At 41.0% G+C, this 19,708-nt stretch overlaps 2 protein-coding genes across 7 annotated transcripts; one reads left to right on the top strand and one right to left on the bottom strand.

Annotated features, from left to right (window-relative positions):
• Window positions 1-2,289: 2,289 nt before the first annotated feature.
• YPEL4 (yippee like 4) lies at window positions 2,290-9,292 on the bottom strand. Of its 5 annotated transcripts, none has more exons than XR_014492524.1 (6): window positions 9,139-9,292; window positions 7,187-7,511; window positions 6,514-6,557; window positions 5,165-5,437; window positions 4,061-4,169; window positions 3,461-3,497 (listed from the first exon to the last, which is right to left on the bottom strand). XR_014492524.1 is itself a non-coding variant. In XM_083362685.1 (5 exons), exons 2-5 carry the CDS (start codon window positions 7,325-7,327, stop codon window positions 3,408-3,410), a joined length of 384 nt encoding a protein of 127 aa, XP_083218811.1. In that variant the 5' UTR covers window positions 7,328-7,511; window positions 9,139-9,292; the 3' UTR covers window positions 2,290-3,407. The 5 variants fall into 5 exon arrangements, 3 of the variants coding, with proteins under 3 accessions (XP_083218811.1, XP_083218812.1, XP_083218813.1); XR_014492525.1 differs by having other exon boundaries at window positions 3,484-3,497; window positions 5,169-5,437; XM_083362685.1 differs by lacking the exon at window positions 5,165-5,437 and having other exon boundaries at window positions 2,290-3,497.
• Window positions 9,215-19,708, top strand: CLP1 (cleavage factor polyribonucleotide kinase subunit 1). 2 transcript variants are annotated; one of them, XM_083362667.1, is made up of 3 exons: window positions 9,215-9,311; window positions 17,084-17,708; window positions 18,970-19,708. In XM_083362667.1, exons 2-3 carry the CDS (start codon window positions 17,103-17,105, stop codon window positions 19,639-19,641), a joined length of 1,278 nt encoding a protein of 425 aa, XP_083218793.1. In that variant the 5' UTR covers window positions 9,215-9,311; window positions 17,084-17,102; the 3' UTR covers window positions 19,642-19,708. The 2 variants fall into 2 exon arrangements, with proteins under 2 accessions (XP_083218793.1, XP_083218792.1); XM_083362666.1 differs by lacking the exon at window positions 9,215-9,311 and adding an exon at window positions 15,850-15,925.

Genomic DNA, 19,708 nt, shown 5'->3' with positions numbered 1-19,708 from the left:
GTGGAGAGCAACTATCCTGTTCAGAAGAAGAGCTCAAAAGGAGAATTAGTCTAGACTTATTTGCATAAATAGAAGAGGGCAAGGTCTGACTCCCCTCATCTTTCCTAGGTGAAAGCTGCCAATATGGGGAGATTCCTGTGAAATAGGCATAGAACAATAAAGTAGTTGTGAAATGTGTTATTTACATAATGATGTGGGTAATGACTAGGCTGAGCCTGAGAGAGGGGTAAAGAGCATCATCAGTCTCAAGACCCTTCACATCCACAAGTGATCTAACGATCCAGCCCACCTTGAATTTCGTTGACCCTTGTCTATCGCCAATTTAATTAACCATTAGCAATTCAGATTCTTGTAGAGGGTTAGCATGCAACAAGCCTGTATTCATTTGAACCACTTTGGCTCCTGATTTCCTGTGCTTGACAATGACATCGTAGCTAATGTCCCTTTGTGCCCACCCCTCCCGTGAGTGTCCATAGCCACAATAGCTTGGAATTGAGAAACAGGCTTGGCTGTGGCCTTTCTTTGCTTTTTTCCTGTTTTTCAGCTGTATGATGAAAATGGGTTGGTTTTGGTCCTTCATATTTGAATACGGGAGATGTGAAGTAGAGGCAAAACGTGTGTGTAAAAAAATCATTTACATCCAGAAAAACATACATTAATTATATTCATTATTCTGAAGTTGGTGATTTGGGATTCAAAAGTAGTCTAGAAGTGCAAAAGGGTAAATCAACTGTAATTTAAATTAACTGTAATTGTCTTAAAACTTACTATAAATACATGTAAAGATATGAATGCTTATCTTTAGAAGAAATAGGGTTTTAGTTTTATCATGTATAGATCCAAATTATTCAATAAAGTGACTGTTGGAATTTCAGATAAGAAAAATTCTGGAGGGACTGGATTTAAAGAGCGCACAAAGGAAAATGTAATGACAAGTAGAATCTAGCTTTCTAGATCCAATGGTTTGATTAGCACAAGATTGTACAATCTTTAGTAGAGTCACATATTGCCTTTGAGAGGTTGGAGGTCTCACATTATTAAATGGTCAGTAAAAGTAAAAGTAGCCAGAGCTGCTCAACAACTAAATTTGTTTAAATTAAAGTTAAATATCTAATGTTAATATAGCCCTTTATTGTCATATTGCAAATTCAAGTTTAGTGGCAATTGTTGAAGAATTCTGGAGGATGCAGTCAAATTTTGGGGGATGCCGTAAGTGATCTTGAGGATTCAAGCTTTGTGCCTCTTATTTTTTTGGCAGTGCTGAGAAACTGCTTATTTTATAACTGAAGCTGTTTCCTTTGAATATAGGCTTATATTATTAATTCTAAATATTTTTTTTAAATCTTGTAAAGAGAACTAGTTATTTTGTGTAATGCTGTTCCAAGGCAGAATCAATTAAACTAACTCCTATACTGCTTTAGGATTGCAGCCGTGATGTAGTAAGAAAGGACTATTGATGGTGGATGCAAGTTATTTCCCTTTATTTTACCCTCCCCTTTTTAGGTCGAATTCCCGAACACTCTCCTTGAAACATAAAACTGGATACTCCTGCTAGATGAAGACCAAAGAGAATGGCTTGATTAATATGTACCGTGCAGCAGCCCAGTGTTTTATAGAAACTCATACTAAAGAAAGTGCTTTGATAAAATAAATCGCAGTTCTTGTGTGATCCTTTTCACCCTTCAGTGAGATTATGAGAAGGTAACTCTCTTGTTCCTGTGGACAAAGCAAAGGGCCTTTGGATGCACTGGGCACGGCCCCTGCCCGAGGCTCTTTTCACATTGTGCTACTGAGCCCAACCAAGCAGTGCAATGTAAAAAGGGCATTGGGTTGGTGGTCACAGCAGCATGAACTCTTTATACTTCCACTGATGGTAAAGATGAAAGGCCAGGCATGGAAAGTTGTTGCACGAGGCATAATGGAGAAAAACATCCCCATTTTGTCCTGCTAGAACAAGTGGGTTTCTACGACGAGCTATCTATTCACTCCTTTCAGAGTTTTCAATTTCGGTTGCTGGGTTTGGATAAATTTTATGCCAACACGATTTGGTTTTCGAGCGGCAGCTGAAATATTGGTCATTTTTCTGTTGTCTTTTTGAGATAATACAGCAACCTACCATCAAATGTTGGTTGCTGATATATATTGAGTATCCTTTGTGCTCTAGAAGATGGCTAAACACATTATGATAATTTTGAGTATGCAGTTTTGCCTGTGGGGATAAACATACTGGTTTGGGGTTGTTGTTGTTTTTTATTCTTTGGTATGAAGATTTCAAATTTATGTAGTCAGATAATACTTCTGGATTCGAAAACTTTAACCAGCAGAAAGCTTATTTCCCATCAACAGAACTTCTGGTTTGGTACTAAATCTGCAAAGGAAGCAGGATGACAGAAGCTATTGATAGTATGGGTTGCTTGTTTTAAAATATAAAACAACTTTATTATACAAAAAAATTCCTGCGCTGGTGACAGTGCTGAAGTGTTGTTTCCCCCACATACACACACCTTCATGTATGGTAGGGGAATTGAGGGGAGGGGGTATAGTGCTCAGGGATTACAAGCACACGGTGGTTCACACCTAAATTAATGGACTCCATAGAATAAACCTGGGGGAAATACCATTGCAGTGTCTGGGAAAGGGACTGATAACTGCCATTTGGAGAGACTGTTCCTCTGTCCCCTACCTTCAGGATATCTTTTATCTCCCCATGTGATCTACACCATCTGCCCTTCAGTGCCCAATATCAGTAGGCTGATGTACAACTCTTAATTTCTCCTCAGAAAGGAGAAGGAACAATAATGCATTGAATCACTACTCTATCCAGCTCAATGCTGTCAACATTATCTGCCCAGTGTTATTCAGGGCCATAGTTGAAGTTCTGTCACAGCCCTTCTTCATTTAAGCTAGAGATACTGGAGACAATCTCTTCAGCTTTTAAGCGTCAAACTGATCTGTTGACCCTCCCCCAAACCATACCCTATGTCAGAGCCCTTGCTGTCACATTGCATTAAGTATTTTGTTTTTCTTACACAATGGACTGCCTAGTTCAAACCTGATTCCAGGTTCTCAGTTCTGGATGCTACAGTGTTAACGCTGACAAGTGCTGACGGGATGTAACATAACCTACACAGGCCAAGGAAAAACCAATCCAAAATCTCCCACTCTCTAACACCTGCATGTTTCCTCTTCTGCTCTAGGGGACAGGTGGGGTCCTCCAAACTGAGTCCAGCATTTCAGAAAGAGGCTTTGGGAGAAAGATCCTGGAAGCTCCATTCCCCTGGATGATGCTGTGCAGGAGATTGATAGAAGGGTAGCTGGGTTGGTTGTGCTGGGGTGCCACTTGTGGCAATGGGGTTACGAAAGAGCACGGCATGCTACGCAGGAGGGTATGAAGCCAGTCTTCTTTCTCAGTCCCAGCCATTGTCCTTCACCATATGTGACATCTCAATGATGTACTTCCCTTCTTTGTACTTCTGGCTGGTCTCGAAGGCTTGCTCCTGGCAAAGAAGGAAATAGGAGATACAAACCCAGCACTAAAAACTGATGTTTACTAGTTGGGTAATGAAAGGACTGCAAACAAACACCAAATAAATATTCTCTCCTATTAGATATAAACCTACCTACTTTAAAAAATGCCTCTCCTTCTCTAAAACCACCACAAAAATATAACTTTGCTACCATGAGATGGAATGGTAGGTGAAAGACAGCAAAGCTTCTAACAATCGTACTTCCATTGGGACCGTGTGACAAGCAGCAACGTATTCATAAATGTACAACGTGGTTTTGAGAGAGGCCATACAAAAGCTAGATTTTGCACTAGTCTTCCCAACTGGATAGCATCACAAGAATTGCTTCGATAGTGCTGATGATGTTACCTAGTTTGGGTAATGAAATGTCTGCAAGAAAATAACCAGGTACAAAGTGCACCAAGGATCCCTCATTTCAATCCTGAGCTACAAATATTCTCCTTTAAAGATTGCTTTCCTGTATCTCCTTGGTTTGTGTGCTTTCCAAAAAAACTTGATTACTAGAATTACATTTCTGAAAGGAATTTACTCACATATTTCCAGCCCAGTGTAGTCTTGCAGCTTTCACAAAATATATCAGCAACTGAATGGAGACCAGTGAGCAGAAGACGTTGCTCTGCTGGACCACAGCCCACATTAACCCTGTAATCAAAAGTCAGCATCTCATTTTGACTTTACGATGAATATGGCCCCAATTCTGTCCTGCCAGTAGCTTGCAAAAAACTAGGATGAGGAATATCCCTGTGCTATGATATCTGAAGTGATCATATGTTTTTTAAAACACAAGTAACTTTTATGAAGATATATTAGTTGGACTATGTTTTACATACTTGCCTATAATAGTTTAGTAGTTTCGGTTTCCAGATGACAATGCACTGAATAGATTTTTAAAATGTGGGCATTTTACAATAATTATGTAATTTATACTTTATAAAGAAAAAATAAAACTTTGGCAGGAAATCTGAAAACCTAACAAATAGAAAATGGATTTTAAATTTAATCTCAGAGCGGCCTCCAGTGGCAGAATGAAGGGTCTACAGGCAGTACATTGTACTCAGAATATTAAAAATCGAGGCACATTAAAGCGTCTAGGCAGAGATAATTTGGATAATTCTATTTAATCTACTGAATCAAGGGAATCGCTAATTTTGTGCATTTCCATTTCTCATTCTTCCTAACTTTGTTTTGTGAATTTGGCTAGAAACAAAATAACTACATAAAAATGTTGCCCACATTTTAATACATGCCTATTTAAACACATCAAACAAATGGCTTGATTATTTTAAATTAATACATATCAAGAGGTAGTTAAGTTCTCCTGTAAAATAGAATCAGGACATTGTGGTAGAAAGAAAAAGAAGTTAGATATTGTTATCTATAGTTTAATTTGATCTTAACTCAGTTATTTGGGTTTTACTGCATTACCAATCTCCCCTTCCTAAAGTGAAAGGTTACCATAATTTTATTTCTAACTACTGTTATGAAGAGCTATGTAATAAGGATGGAGCTTCTGCAGTGCAACAATTTGAAAATCAACTAGGAAGAGATAGTATTCTATTTAGATTTATTTCACATTATCACATTTAAAGGCAAAAGCAGATTAGAATTACCACAGGAGGAATATAACCATCACTTACTTACTAGTCAGCTTTTAAATAACTAATGCAGAAAATTCATCAGGACTGCCAAACAAGAATATAGAGGTAGTTTGTAATTTCCAACAGAGCTGGTCAAACAGATCTTTTGCTATAGTCAATCTCTATATTCCATTCACTTCAAGAAGAGTGGTTATTTCTGGAGCCAAAGGATTCTGCTCCAGAACAATTTGCTTGGCTGGGATCACTATCCACGTCAGAGGTATATTACATCTCTGACTCAGTCTCACTGACTTGTAGTTGAGCTTTCTTCTGCTGAAGGCCAATTAGAAATAAAGAGAATGAAAATGATACATTTGTCAAAACCTTCTGCACAGTAAGCTCTATTTGTATACATCAGGGTCTTGAAACTTGGCAACTTCAAGATTTGTGGACTTCAATTCCCAGAATTCCTCAGCCAGCCATGCTGGTGGGGAATTCTTGGAGCTGGAAGTCCACAATTCTTAAAGTTGCCAAGTTTCAAGACCCCTGGTATACATTACAAAAATTGGTATTATAAATCAGGAGGATGATCAGCAATTTTCAAATCTCTGTAAATGGAACTTTAGCAATCATGTTATCAACCTTTGTATGGGAATTTGGAATTAATTTGATTCTTTTAAAGAACGGGAATGAACATTTGAGAGTTTAATGTGAGAAAAAAAATTGTTAAGAAAGACCACTTTCTAGGAACTGAAAGGGAAAGATGTCATCTCTAATAATTAGAATCACTAGACCATCTTTTAATTCCAAGACTGTATCCTCCTTTGGGGGTGGAGCAAAGAGAATTTCAGTGATAAAATGCAATAGGTTGGGTTCCATTTAGAAAGCCTAATAAATGTCATGATGCTGGGGGCCCATTGCCAAGTTAAATAATGGCAATGATAACACATCAAAAGCAAAAATAGGACAGAAATGTCCCCATGTATTGTACGTGTGCTGGGAAGCCTATTTATTATGTGTTTTTATTTCCTATTTCTATTTCAGAATTCAGTCAAATTAACCTTGGAGGCAGATGAGCTGTAAGAACGTTATGATACCGAGGATACTGAGCGAGATATGACAGATATATGTCATATATAGGTTATTTGGAGGAATACTAAATTCTATATCTCACTAGCTTATATATATATATATATATATATATATATATATATATATATATATATATATATATATATATATATATATAGTGAAAGAGACCTCACAAGACTTAAATATTCTCTTTTGCAAGAAAACTATTTTCTTCCATCCCAAGGCAAAAACTGTATGTTCGCCTGCTTCCACTGTTGCATGCTGCTCACCTGTATCCCATTCCCAACAAATAAAACCAATTGCAGGAGGACACTCACACAGAATTGAAAAGATAGGCACGACCATGACTTCCCTGGAAGGACTGTGGAAATAAAGTATACAAGTTATGTCCTCTCCCTTATAAGATTGTTGAATCCCCTTCCCAAACCCAACTGCTCAGTAAGGATCCCAAGTTATAAGAAAGATCTAACTCTTCCTAAAAAGGTAAAGGTTCCCCCGCACATGTGTGCTAGTCGTTTCCGACTCTAGGGGCCGGTGCTCATCTCCGTTTCAAAGCCGAAGAGCCAGCGCTTGTCCGTCTCCGTGGTCATGTGGCCGGCATAACTAGACGCCAAAGGCGCACAGAATGCCATTACCTTCCCACCGTAGTGGTCCCTATTTTTCTACTTGCATTTTTACGTGCTTTCAAACTGCTAGGTTGGCAGAAGCTGGGACGAGTAACAGGCGCTCACTCTTGTTACACGGCACTCGGGATTTGAGCCGCCAAACTGCCAATCTTCTGATTGACAAGCTCAGCGTCCTAACCCACTGAGCCACCAAGTCCCTAACTGTTCCTAGACAGACTGATATTGCTGGGAATCCCAGGAGCTGTAGTTAGGTAACCCCAAACAGGCAATGCTGTGAGGAGGCACAATGCCAGAGTCTGGTTGGGCCACAGATAAATGATAGGTATAACTAAGCTTGTCACTGTGATCCTGAGAGCACACATACCTTGGAGATGAGCTCATCATGTTTGGCCAAGTGTGCCCTGCAGTGGACACAGCTGTAAGTCCGGTGGCACCGGGGCAGGTAACTGCGGAAAGTTTTGGCAGGAAGACAGGCGGCTGGTGGCACTGGCTCACAGCTGGGCATGACAGGCTGGAGAGCAATGCCTTGCCGAGGTGGGGGAGCTGGCGCTGTGCAGCCCCCACATAAGCGATCACAAGTGAAGCAGCGAAGCAGGTTGGCTAAAGCCGTTTTTCAAAAAAGTGAAATTTGGGGGGGCTGCACTGCCAGGCCCCCCCCCAGATGAGAACCAGACCGAAAGGGGAGACACCTAGTGAGAGAAAAGGGGAAGGAATAAGCAGAGGAGCAATGCAAACCTCCTTGCACCATTGGAGGCTGGGAAACGGAAGCAATGGACCTTGTCATGCATGTTCAAAACGAGCATTAAAGTTGAGGGTGATCAAACGAAACTCTTGTCAAGTGATTTCAGCTGGCCGAATGGAGATCCTCAAGTCACATTATTGTTCTACACACCAGTTTCAGGAATTTTTTCAAGATGAAGAAAGCTACAGAAGTTTAGATTTTGTTTTTCCCCTGGCCCAAGAACCTTACAATAGATGCTCAACTGCCATAATAATGATGAATTACTTCCCTGTCAAGGACTGTAAAAACAATACAGTATGCTTTTTTTTAACATACTTCCCAAACTTCTATAACTCACTTTCTTAAGTATGCTTAATACTGCAGATTTGGGATAAGTCACATCCCTTACCTGAATTAAAAGTATTACTTTTTTCATCTTAATTGCCCAGCCGGTTTAGAAAGTTTTTATTTTGTCCTTTAAGACAGTAACACTCATGCTGTCAGACATTATGTCAGTAACCCAGTATCATCAATATCCGTCATGATGTTGAGATGGACAGCCGTATAATTTGAAGAAGTCCTTGTCATACGCAAAAATATGACCTGCCAAAAGCTATCAAGCTGTCATCGGGTTTCATTATATATTATTTCTAGCATGACAACCCAGAATTAACTGCATTACAGTTTAATTACTGTAATGCGCAGACCTCGTTCTTAAAGGTCTCCTGAGTAGCTGCTAGCGATAGCTACCGATAATGTATCTTTTCCCAACGCATTCCTACTTATTAAATGTCTCCTCCCCCACCACCACCACCGCCACCATCATCCGTGCTTGTGAAAGTCGTCTTCCAGGGACTCGATAACACGGCTCACCATGCCCGTTCATTCAAACTCGCCTACTCCCCCGTTCTGACAGCTTCCACTCCCGTGAGCTCGCTCCCTGCCGGCAAGAAACAGGCATTACACCTCAACGAGCTGACTTTTCGGGAGCCCCCCACGTCTGCGCGTTTGTCCCCCCTGGCGATTGGCAAACCTGGTTCCGTCCCGCAGCGAATCACACGTGGGAAGGGGTCGAGTCTGCCAGCGACTCCGGAATTCCTAACCGCTCGGCTTTCGATTAATGCGGTTAAAAAAAAAATAAAAAAATCGCCTTGCTACGCCCGGCCGCAAACTTGTATTGCGTCGCTTATCGTTCTCCCTCCCCCCCCCCGTTCCCGTCCGCTTCTTCCTCTCTTGGAAGGAGCAAGGAACGAAGCGGGGGGGCGGGAAAGAGAGAAAGAAACGAGGGGGGAGGGCCCCCCGAGAAAAATAAGTGAAAGTGGGAGGAGCCCGAAAGACCGACCGCGTTAATCACCGCAGAGTCTGACTCACGTGTCCGCCTGCGCGGAAAGAAAATAAAGGCGGCGTGGGGAAGTGCCCCGCCGCGGGACTCGCTCCCGGCGGGGATCTCGGGGAGAGGATGGAAGAAGGGCGGACCGGGTGGCGGCTTTTTTTCCCCGCTGCCCAGTGAAAGACGGCTCTTCGGCCGAGCTAAGGGGAAGGGAGGGAAAGTTGCGGCGGCGGCGACGCCTGCTCTGCCCTTCTCCGCTGCTCACCTTGAAACCTGCTTCCCGGGGGGGACGCTCTCTCCGTCTCTGCCTGTTCCGGCTGTGGCTCCTCGCGGGGTCGGAGCAAGGGGAGAGCCGCTTCAGAGCAGCCCCAGGGCTGTTTTGGTTGCGCCGTCTGTAGCCGACTGTGGCGATGTGTTGTGGCACCGCATCATAACATTGTGAGTCATCCATCCCTCCTCCTCCTCTTCCTCCTCCTCCTCTCCCCCTCCCCCCCTCCTTTTCAGTCTCCCGCTACGTCAGAGCGGGGTCGGAGACACGGATCGTGGAAGGAGGGGACGAGCTGGAGTCACCCCGACAGGGACGCTGAGTGGAGAGGAGGCCCCGGCAGGCCTGCACGCGGCACTCTGGGGCAGAAAGGCGGCCGGGGAGGAAAGGGGTAGCTGAGAGAAGACGGGCGCACCGGAGCCCTGGCAGGGAGAAAGGCGCGCAGGGATCGCGCTCCCCTCCGTTGCTGCTTGGGGCAAACTCTGACGCAGGGAGAGAGAGACGCGGAGTAAGGGTCACCGCCGGGTTGGAAAGCTGCAATCTCGCTTTTCGAGGTGCTCCGTCCAGACCGGCCCTCGATCCCAACATGTCCGACGCTTCAGGAGTTGGATCCAGGACCCTCGCTGCCTCCTTCTCCGGCGCCTGTGATACTCCAGCGTATGAAAGCCCGAAGCCCCACAATTTGTTACTTCTCGGCTTCCAATTCCTTGCCGGCCTCGCCATTGCTCAGTCCTCCTCTCTTGTCCTCCAAACTGACATCCCCTCCTGGCTAGGTCCGCAGGGTTATGATATCCCCAAGGAGAACCTATTTCCAGATGTGGGCTTGGAGTTTAAAAGTAAATAATTGCTTGACAGGTTATTTTGGCACCGTAAAAACCACACAGGACTTTAGGTGCTGATATCTATAGGCGCTGAATTGCAATCGTTTAGTACAGGATGCTTCTAAACGGCAGGAAGAAAAATTAGATCCCATTACAAAGATTAATAAACCTTCACTTATTGACAAATATATACCAAAAATCCCAACCCAAATGTGCCTCCATACAAGCTTTGATTATTACTGAGACAGATTCTAGAATACTGGTAGTACCAGTCTTCAAGATAGGTTTGGCACCCATGATTGCTGTAAGGGCTTCTACAATCAGCAAATCTATTTGCCATGTGCATTGCTTGTGAGTCCTGATCGATTGCTTGCATTTGCTTGTCTTGAGAGGCTATCTGGCACTGAAAACCATGACAGACCATCTTGGAACCAATAAGAATTTATTAGAAACCTTGATGGCCACAGGCTGAAACTTATGTTAAGTACTGGTATGCCTAGTCCTAAATTGCTATGCTAGATAATGTTCTCGGATTAATCTATAATTCACTAAATTGCAGACAGCTCAGTCTGTCCTGATTTTAAGACTGGAAGGAAATGTCCCTTTGGAGTCTTTGTGGTACCTTTATTGGACTGTTACTGCATTTTAGAACATGACTAGTATGCATCATGTTACTTTCACCAGTACTAACTTCTAATTAGTAATTCACATTTAGAAAACAATGGAATAGTGGAAATTGTTCTTTTGGGAGTACTTTGTTATTACAATCACAAGCACAATATTTGGACTGCCATTTCAAATTGGTTAAATTTTCTTCAGGGCTTTCGTCAGTCATGCTGGACATAGAAACATGTGGAAGCTGTTTAACTTTCCATCCTCCCTTCATGGCCACAAGAACAACTCTCTCTGACACTGGCAAGTGTATCAAAGATGACTTCATTTTTGCTGGATATAATAGGGCTATAACAAAGGAGCGATTGAGATGGCAGTATCTAAATTTGATGAATAAATTTCTTGTATTGTGTTATACTTTGTTTCTTTATCCCCAAATATTCTCTTTTTAACTCTACAACCTCTTTAGTCTATTTCAACTTAGCTTATACAGGGAGTGCAGAATTATTAGGCAAATGAGTATTTTGACCACATCATCCTCTTTATGCATGTTGTCTTATACTCCAAGCTGTATAGGCTCGAAAGCCTACTACCAATTAAGCATATTAGGTGATGTGCATCTCTGTAATGAGAAGGGGTGTGGTCTAATGACATCAACACCCTGTATCAGGTGTGCATAATTATTAGGCAACTTCCTTTCCTTTGGCAAAATGGGTCAAAAGAAGGACTTGACAGGCTCAGAAAAGTCAAAAATAGTGAGATATCTTGCAGAGGGATGCAGCACTCTTAAAATTGCAAAGCTTCTGAAGCGTGATCATCGAACAATCAAGCGTTTCATTCAAAATAGTCAACAGGGTCGCAAGAAGCGTGTGGAGAAACCAAGGCGCAAAATAACTGCCCATGAACTGAGAAAAGTCAAGCGTGCAGCTGCCAAGATGCCACTTGCCACCAGTTTGGCCATATTTCAGAGCTGCAACATCACTGGAGTGCCCAAAAGCACAAGGTGTGCAATACTCAGAGACATGGCCAAGGTAAGAAAGGCTGAAAGACGACCACCACTGAACAAGACACACAAGCTGAAACGTCAAGACTGGGCCAAGAAATATCTCAAGACTGATTTTTCTAAGGTTTTATGGACTGATGAAATGAGAGTGAGTCTTGATGGGTCAGATGGATGGGCCCGTGGCTGGATTGGTAAAGGGCAGAGAGCTCCAGTCCGACTCAGACGCCAGCAAGGTGGAGGTGGAGTACTGGTTTGGGCTGGTATCATCAAAGATGAGCTTGTGGGGCCTTTTCGGGTTGAGGATGGAGTCAAGCTCAACTCCCAGTCCTACTGCCAGTTTCTGGAAGACACCTTCTTCAAGCAGTGGTACAGGAAGAAGTCTGCATCCTTCAAGAAAAACATGATTTTCATGCAGGACAATGCTCCATCACACGCGTCCAAGTACTCCACAGCGTGGCTGGCAAGAAAGGGTATAAAAGAAGGAAATCTAATGACATGGCCTCCTTGTTCACCTGATCTGAACCCCATTGAGAACCTGTGGTCCATCATCAAATGTGAGATTTACAAGGAGGGAAAACAGTACACCTCTCTGAACAGTGTCTGGGAGGCTGTGGTTGCTGCTGCACGCAATGTTGATGGTGAACAGATCAAAACACTGACAGAATCCATGGATGGCAGGCTTTTGAGTGTCTTTGCAAAGAAAGGTGGCTATATTGGTCACTGATTTGTTTTTGTTATGTTTTTGAATGTCAGAAATGTATATTTGTGAATGTTGAGATGTTATATTGGTTTCACTGGTAAAAATAAATAATTGAAATGGGTATATATTTGTTTTTTGTTAAGTTGCCTAATAATTATGCACAGTAATAGTCACCTGCACACACAGATATCCCCCTAAAATAGCTATATAACTAAAAACAAACTAAAAACTACTTCCAAAAATATTCAGCTTTGATATTAATGAGTTTTTTGGGTTCATTGAGAACATGGTTGTTGTTCAATAATAAAATTAATCCTCAAAAATACAACTTGCCTAATAATTCTGCACTCCCTGTAGTCAAAGCAGTCTTTCCCCTGCTTGTCACAAAGGCTGTCTACTCTATTGTTGGTTATCATTAAAATAATATGACAAGAGAAATATCTTTATACATATGAGTGACTGCAACCACTTACTGTTATAGTTTACAGTTCTGGTCGTCACACTTTAAAAAACTGATTCAGAATTGGAAAAGGTGCAGAATAAGACAAGTACAGTACTCTAGGAGAGGAGAAATTATATTGGGATTTTCAATCTAAAATGATAATAAATATAACATATATAAGACATATTATTAAATATAGTAGATAGACAGGCAGGCGGGAAATACATGAAAAACTAAACATCAGAAGGAATCTGATAGAGTAACAGGTTTCAAAAAAGATAACTTGTGAACTGCAACTTTATTAAAATGAATACATGAAATAAAGAAGTAAATGAGGACTAAAACTGGTGACAATGAATGATGGAAGATAGGGGTTAGTTAAAGAGAAGGATTTGAACATATACATTAGATAAGATGGAAATTGCAACTTTAAGAGGAAATGATGCTCAGTTTGATGGCATTAAAATGAAACTAGGCAAATTCATGAGGGATAAGATTATCACTGGCTACCAGTCATGACTAGTATTACAGGAATACTAATGACCAACCAACATGAATTAAAGGGCATTAACACATTGCCCAGAAACATTTGGGTGGCTAATGGAAGGATAGAATGAACACAACTGTAAGCATTTGCTTTAATCCAACAGGGAAGTTCCAGCAAAATTTGGAAGCAAAATTGCTTCAAAAATTATATTAATAAATTTTGAAAAAATATTCTATAATCCATATTCCCAGTTCTAGACTAGTAGTTTTCCTTTCTCTTACATTCACTCAATAGCAACTTTGCAGTCCCTATTGTCAATTTCCATTATAGGTCTATTACAGGTAGTCCTCATTTAGTGATTTCTTCATGCAGTGACCATTTTCAGTTACGACTGTGATGAAAAAGTAATTTTATGACCAGTCCTCAAATTTATCTGGAAAGCAAAGGAAAACAAAAATAAGTTCATGAACACAGTTGTGGTTTCACTTTGTGATGCTTTGGTTAACAACCAAGTTGTTGATCCCAATTGTGGTCACTAAATGAGGGTTTAAACTTATCTAATTCACATTAGGCCAAGATAAAAGTAACAGTCAAGCTCTATTTACCAACATTTCGGTGCCATGATTATATGAAAAAGAGAATATGACATAAAACTGCAATCTTACGCTCGCTGATTTGTAATCCCCATTACACTCAATATGACTTACTTTTGAGTGAAATGCAGGAATGCATTTGCACAATTCAAAAGGATTCCAACACCATTCACTGTTCATAAAAGCATCATCACAATTAAGGGAAAGAACTGCCTGACCAATAAGGTATCAAGGGCAGATGGCAAGAATATACAGAAGGACTGTCTGCCAACAACAGAGGCCCTGTTCCTCAGGATAATGAGGAAAGGGAAGCAGAAATAATCAGTCATCCTTCAGGAAGAAGCCATGTGACAAGGTCCTAGATGTCACCATTCATGCAGAATAGCGGAACCATCACAGCCTTGTGCCAGAAAATTTGGGAAATGAACACATAGCCAAAAGATTGGGGGGGAAATCAGTGTTAATTCCACTGCCAAAAATAGGATGATTGCAAGGATCTCTCCAATTATTGCACAATTGTCCTCATCCTTCATACTAGCAATTTGCGATTATCAAGAATATCAAAAGAACATCTACATCTGCTTTATGGACTACAAGAAGGGCTTTGATTGTGCTGATCATGACATATGGAGGGCCCTAAAAGAACTAAGGGTACCAACACATCTGATCAATTAGTGTAGTCCTTATACACAAATCAGGAAGTTACTGTGCAAACATCACATGATGACACTGATTGGTTCAATATAGAGAAAAAGTGTGGCAAGACTACATGTTTTCACCTTTATTCAACTTCTATGCTGAAGTAATCATAGAAAGCTAGAACTTGAAGAATCAAAACTCAAGAGTTAAGATTGGAGGAAGGAAGATTAACAATCTTTGATATTCTGATGACACAATTCTCCTCTCATAAACCAAAGAAGGCCAGAAACATCTGATTAAAAGGATTAAAGATGCGAGCAAGAAATTTGGCCTCTTTCTGAACATCAAAAAGACCAAAATCATGATCACTGTGAGAAATGGAAATATCAAAATAACAGTTGGCAGTGAAGAGATCAGATGCATGCAAGAATTCACTTTTTTAGGGTTGCAGATTGATCAAGGCAATGAATGCATTCGAGCGTATAAAACTAGTCATATCGCTGGAAGGTAAAATCCCAAAATTCTGCCTTACTTATTTTAGTCATGTCATGCAATCACACTCACTGAGTTTGATATTTTATATTTGTTTGATATTTCAAACTGGAGTTTGATATTTCACACCAGCCAGAGCATAAAACAACTGAAAAAAGCCATGCAAGATCAGAAAAAGTTGAGACAACTGGTCCCTAGAATCCCTGAGAATCTGAAACGACTGAACAAATAGCAGCACCATCATCATGAGTGAACATCAGATTTTGCTGTAAGTAGTATCCTTGTGGCATCTTACATCCTCTGTTCTGCTGTTGACACGAAGCTCAACTCTAAAAGGTTCTGCTGTGGAGGAGAACTGCAACAGAATAAAAATGGGAAATTGCGAATTTTTCTACTACTTCTCTCTAGAACAGAAAGCAGCAGGTAGTCATTTTTAGTACTGAGAACTTGAAAGTTCAGCACTCCTCCCTTCAAAAACATAGCTAGTCGCAATGTAGCAATACAGAGAAATAAGTATGCTTTTTGCAAGGATCAAACCAGCAAGTAATATTTACTAAGCTGGAGAAGCTATCGTATATAGAAGTATGGAGTTAGAAACAATTCTCCCTTTTCTAGAAGTATCACAGTTTGACTCGATAATCCACCAATCACGGCACTTCTTAGTTCACCGTTGTAAAGTATCTAAGGAAGAGATATCTGAAGCGCTCTTCGTGGCGTTGACAAAAAGAAACAGGTTGACAGTCGTCCTAATCGTTTGACATAAAACTACGTTTCCCAGAGGGAGGCGAACAGGATTTCCTCACTCGCCTTTTGTTTTGTACACACCGACAAACTACATTTCCTTTGTGCCGCCGGGCGAGGAGGCTTCCTTGAAACCAGTGAATATCACGTGGCTACCTAACGGTCATGCTTCCTTCACTTCCGGAGTTACTGGCACTTCCGTGGTCAAATCGATTCAAGACTAGAGCGGTTGGATCCCCGTGGATTTAATTTAATCGGTGGGTGGATTTCTGCCAGCTTTCTTCACGGTTCTGACTCCGTTACTATAGGGGGTGGCTCAACTTTTCAGCTGTTCCGTCCACCGGGCGGCTCCTTTCTTTCTTGGGAACATTTCATTCTTGGCTCCGCCTTAGTCTCGCTGTTTTCCATGTGTTGTTTTGGTAGTTGATGAAACGATGGGATTGAAATCCCTTTGGGAGAGGCGTCTCTTAGCTTTTATCAGCTCACACTATAAATCCTTAACATTTTTCAGTGATTTTCCTGATTGATTGATTGCATGCTAGCGATCACGTAGATAAGATTTCATCGGTGAGTTTTTATGACGCTGAAACAATAAAAATGTGACTAACTACAGCGCAGTTTTCATCTGTTAGCTGCATGGCAAACCCCAGCTAGTTTTCCAAAGTTGAGCACGATCGTTCCTGATGATGACTTAGATGGGGGAACCAAAAGAAAATCCTAGTGTTGTGAAAGACACTGTATCCTGGAAGACCTCAATAGGAAATTACTTTTGCATTTTTGTTAAGTCATCAGCAAAAACTTTAACTGGAACCTCAGAAACCAGAGCTGTACATTGAAAAGAGCGATTATCCAATTGAAATTTAAGCCCACAGTGTCTTTAGAGAGTTTCTTTTAATAATAATAACAACAACTATGTATGCACACTTTCAGTATGTGGTCTGTATTTTACTATGTATTATAAAAAGAAAGGAATGACTTTTTGTTCATACAGTCAATACATTATAAGGAATTAGCATTATGAAGCAATCAAAGTGGTTTAGGCCAACATCATGGCTACCAAAAAATGGTTGGTCTCTGGGAAAGTATTGAGTATTTTCAACTATATTCAATTATCCCAAATCCTTCCAAGTTGGCTTCTCTTGGATATCGAGACTAAAGTTCCCAAGATTTCAACCAACATTAGTATCTGATACTAAAGAGAGTTGTAATCCAACATACAAAGAGAGATCCAGTTTAGGAACAGTTAGCTAGACCATAAATATGAAATTAAAATTTGTTCACCTTTTGGGAGAACATAGTTAGGGGAGAAACTCTCACTATTTCATATAAAAAGATTTTGAAAGAATTTTTAGTAAGTCTGGCATTCAACAATTTTTTAAAAAATGATTTTGTTAAATTACGCTTTGTCCTCATAGAATTTGTGAATAAGTCCATATGGCAGAGGAGACTGGAGATGAAAAGAAACTGGTTGCCAAGTTTGAGCTGGAGAGAGAGACCGAACTCCGCTTTGAAGTTGAGGCCTCACAAACTGTCCAGCTGGAACTTATGACAGGCATGGCTGAAATCTTTGGAACTGAACTGACACGAAACAAGAAATTCACCTTTGATGCTGGTGCTAAAGTTGCTGTATTTACCTGGCATAGTTGTTCTGTGCAACTAACTGGTCGGACTGAAGTAGCTTATGTCTCCAAAGATACGCCCATGCTTCTCTACCTCAACACTCACACAGCTCTGGAGCAAATGCGATGGCAGGCTGAGCGTGAAGATGAGCGGGGACCTCGGGTGATGGTGGTGGGCCCCACAGATGTAGGCAAGTCAACGGTCTGCCGCCTGCTATTGAATTATGCTGTGCGTCTTGGACGCCGACCCACATTTGTGGAACTGGATGTAGGCCAGGGCTCAATTTCAATCCCAGGCACTATGGGAGCACTCTATATTGAACGACCTGCAGATGTTGAAGAAGGATTCTCTGTTCAAGCCCCCCTGGTTTATCATTTTGGGTCTACCACACCTGGCACAAACATCAAACTCTATAACAAAGTAAGTATTGTGTGAGGAAATAAGCTATGACATGGTGGACCTTTGCATAAAGTTTAGCTCCATAAATGATCTCAGAATAGAAATTTGGGATAGAAATTTGAGGCATCATTTTTAATTGCACCATTGTCTGGTTTCTTTGGGCCTTTGTGGAATAGCTTTTCCTGTTTTCTTTACATGGAGAAAAGGTATGATAATTAGAAATCAAATGTCTTCATTCCCTTGATTACTAAATGGTATGTATAAACAGGAGATGACTATAGTCATTTTGCTCCAATTATGAATGCCATTTGGACTGTGCTTGGTCATTCCCAAAGCAATAGCCTGGCTAACATAATAGGTAATGAGAGAGAAATTACCATGATGAGTTGTTTAACATACAAAACTCACTCATAGAGGAAGAAAAAGTAGAATTTCTCTTTCGTGAATTTTGGAGCCAATGAGTATACGCTATTTAGATAACTATTAATTAAGATTTTGTAAAGGTATGAAGAGCTCACTCCACTACCTTTGACAACTGGGTTTTGTACAAGTGTAATTAAAAAACCTCAGAAACAATTGTTTAGGCCTGCTATAGGAAATGTAGTTGTGGTTTGTTAGCTTTGATTTATAATATAATGTATTTTATAAACACAACTTGTATCAAGAATATAGCCAGGTAAAAGGAGGCATCTTAATCTATAATCAGTGTTTATTTACTTTATCATGTTAACCTGGTTTATTGGAAGCCTGATTCAAATATAATTGTAGGTTAAGTCTTGCTATACTTATGATAAAGAGGATTAGGAATGCAGGCTTGGTGACCCTGAATCAGGATGCAAAGTAATGATTTATCCAAGATTTATTAGGATACATCCAAGATTTATCAGGTTGAGGAGTGGGTTACATAATGAGTAGAGATTTGAAATATGAGTGGTGTTTTCAGGATCTTTGCGGTAGCAACTATTGAAAACTGTTAAGAGGGAAACGGTTAAACTTTAATGGGAAAGCATTTTAGCTCATGAGTTTTAGTAGCTGGCTAAAATATTGTGGACAAGACATGAGAGCTTAAGAAAGCAAACTAGCCTCTGATGTGCTATGACAAATAAATGGTCTTTGCCTAAGGGCAGCTTCATAACTTTTAAAAAACTCTCACAGGTATGAACTTTTGAAGGGCTGAGGCTTCCAAAAAGGATTAGCTTCACTTCATGTCCTAAGTGTTTTATCCCATGAGTTTTGTAACTTCCTGTTACATTATGTGCTTCTGTTTCTTGTTTTTGTGTAGATCACATCTCGCTTGGCTGATGTGTTTAATCAGCGCTGTGAAGTGAACCGGAGAGCTTCCATCAGTGGCTGTATCATCAATACTTGTGGCTGGGTAAAGGGATCTGGATATCAGGCACTTGTACATGCTGCTTCTGCTTTTGAAGTTGATGTTGTTGTAGTGTTGGATCAAGAACGCCTCTACAATGAATTGAAACGTGATCTGCCTCACTTTGTTCGAACTGTGCTACTTCCCAAATCCGGTGGAGTAGTAGAGCGCTCTAAAGATTTCCGGCGCGAGTTTCGTGATGACCGCATACGTGAATACTTCTATGGCTTCCGAGGGTGCTTCTATCCACATGCTTTTGATGTCAAGTTCTCTGATGTTAAGATATATAAAGTGGGAGCGCCCACTATCCCGGACTCATGTCTGCCTTTGGGCATGTCACAGGAAGACAATCAACTCAAGCTAGTCCCAGTTACACCCGGCCGTGACATGGTTCATCATCTGCTAAGTGTTAGTACTGCTGATGGCACTGATGAGAACATCTCTGAGACCAGTGTGGCTGGTTTCATTGTGGTAACTGGAGTAGATCTGGAACGCCAAGTGTTCACAGTGCTTTCACCAGCACCACGCCCATTGCCAAAGAATTTCCTGCTCATCATGGACATTCGTTTCATGGATCTCAAGTAGAGTCCAGACTGGAAAAGTTCCACCAAATTCCTGGTACCTCTTTTACAAATAAAATTACAATCTTAAA

This window comes from Vipera ursinii (assembly GCF_947247035.1).
Source record: "Vipera ursinii genome assembly, chromosome: 1".
NCBI lineage: Eukaryota > Metazoa > Chordata > Lepidosauria > Squamata > Viperidae > Vipera > Vipera ursinii.
This window is presented reverse-complemented; position numbering and strand designations above follow the sequence as displayed.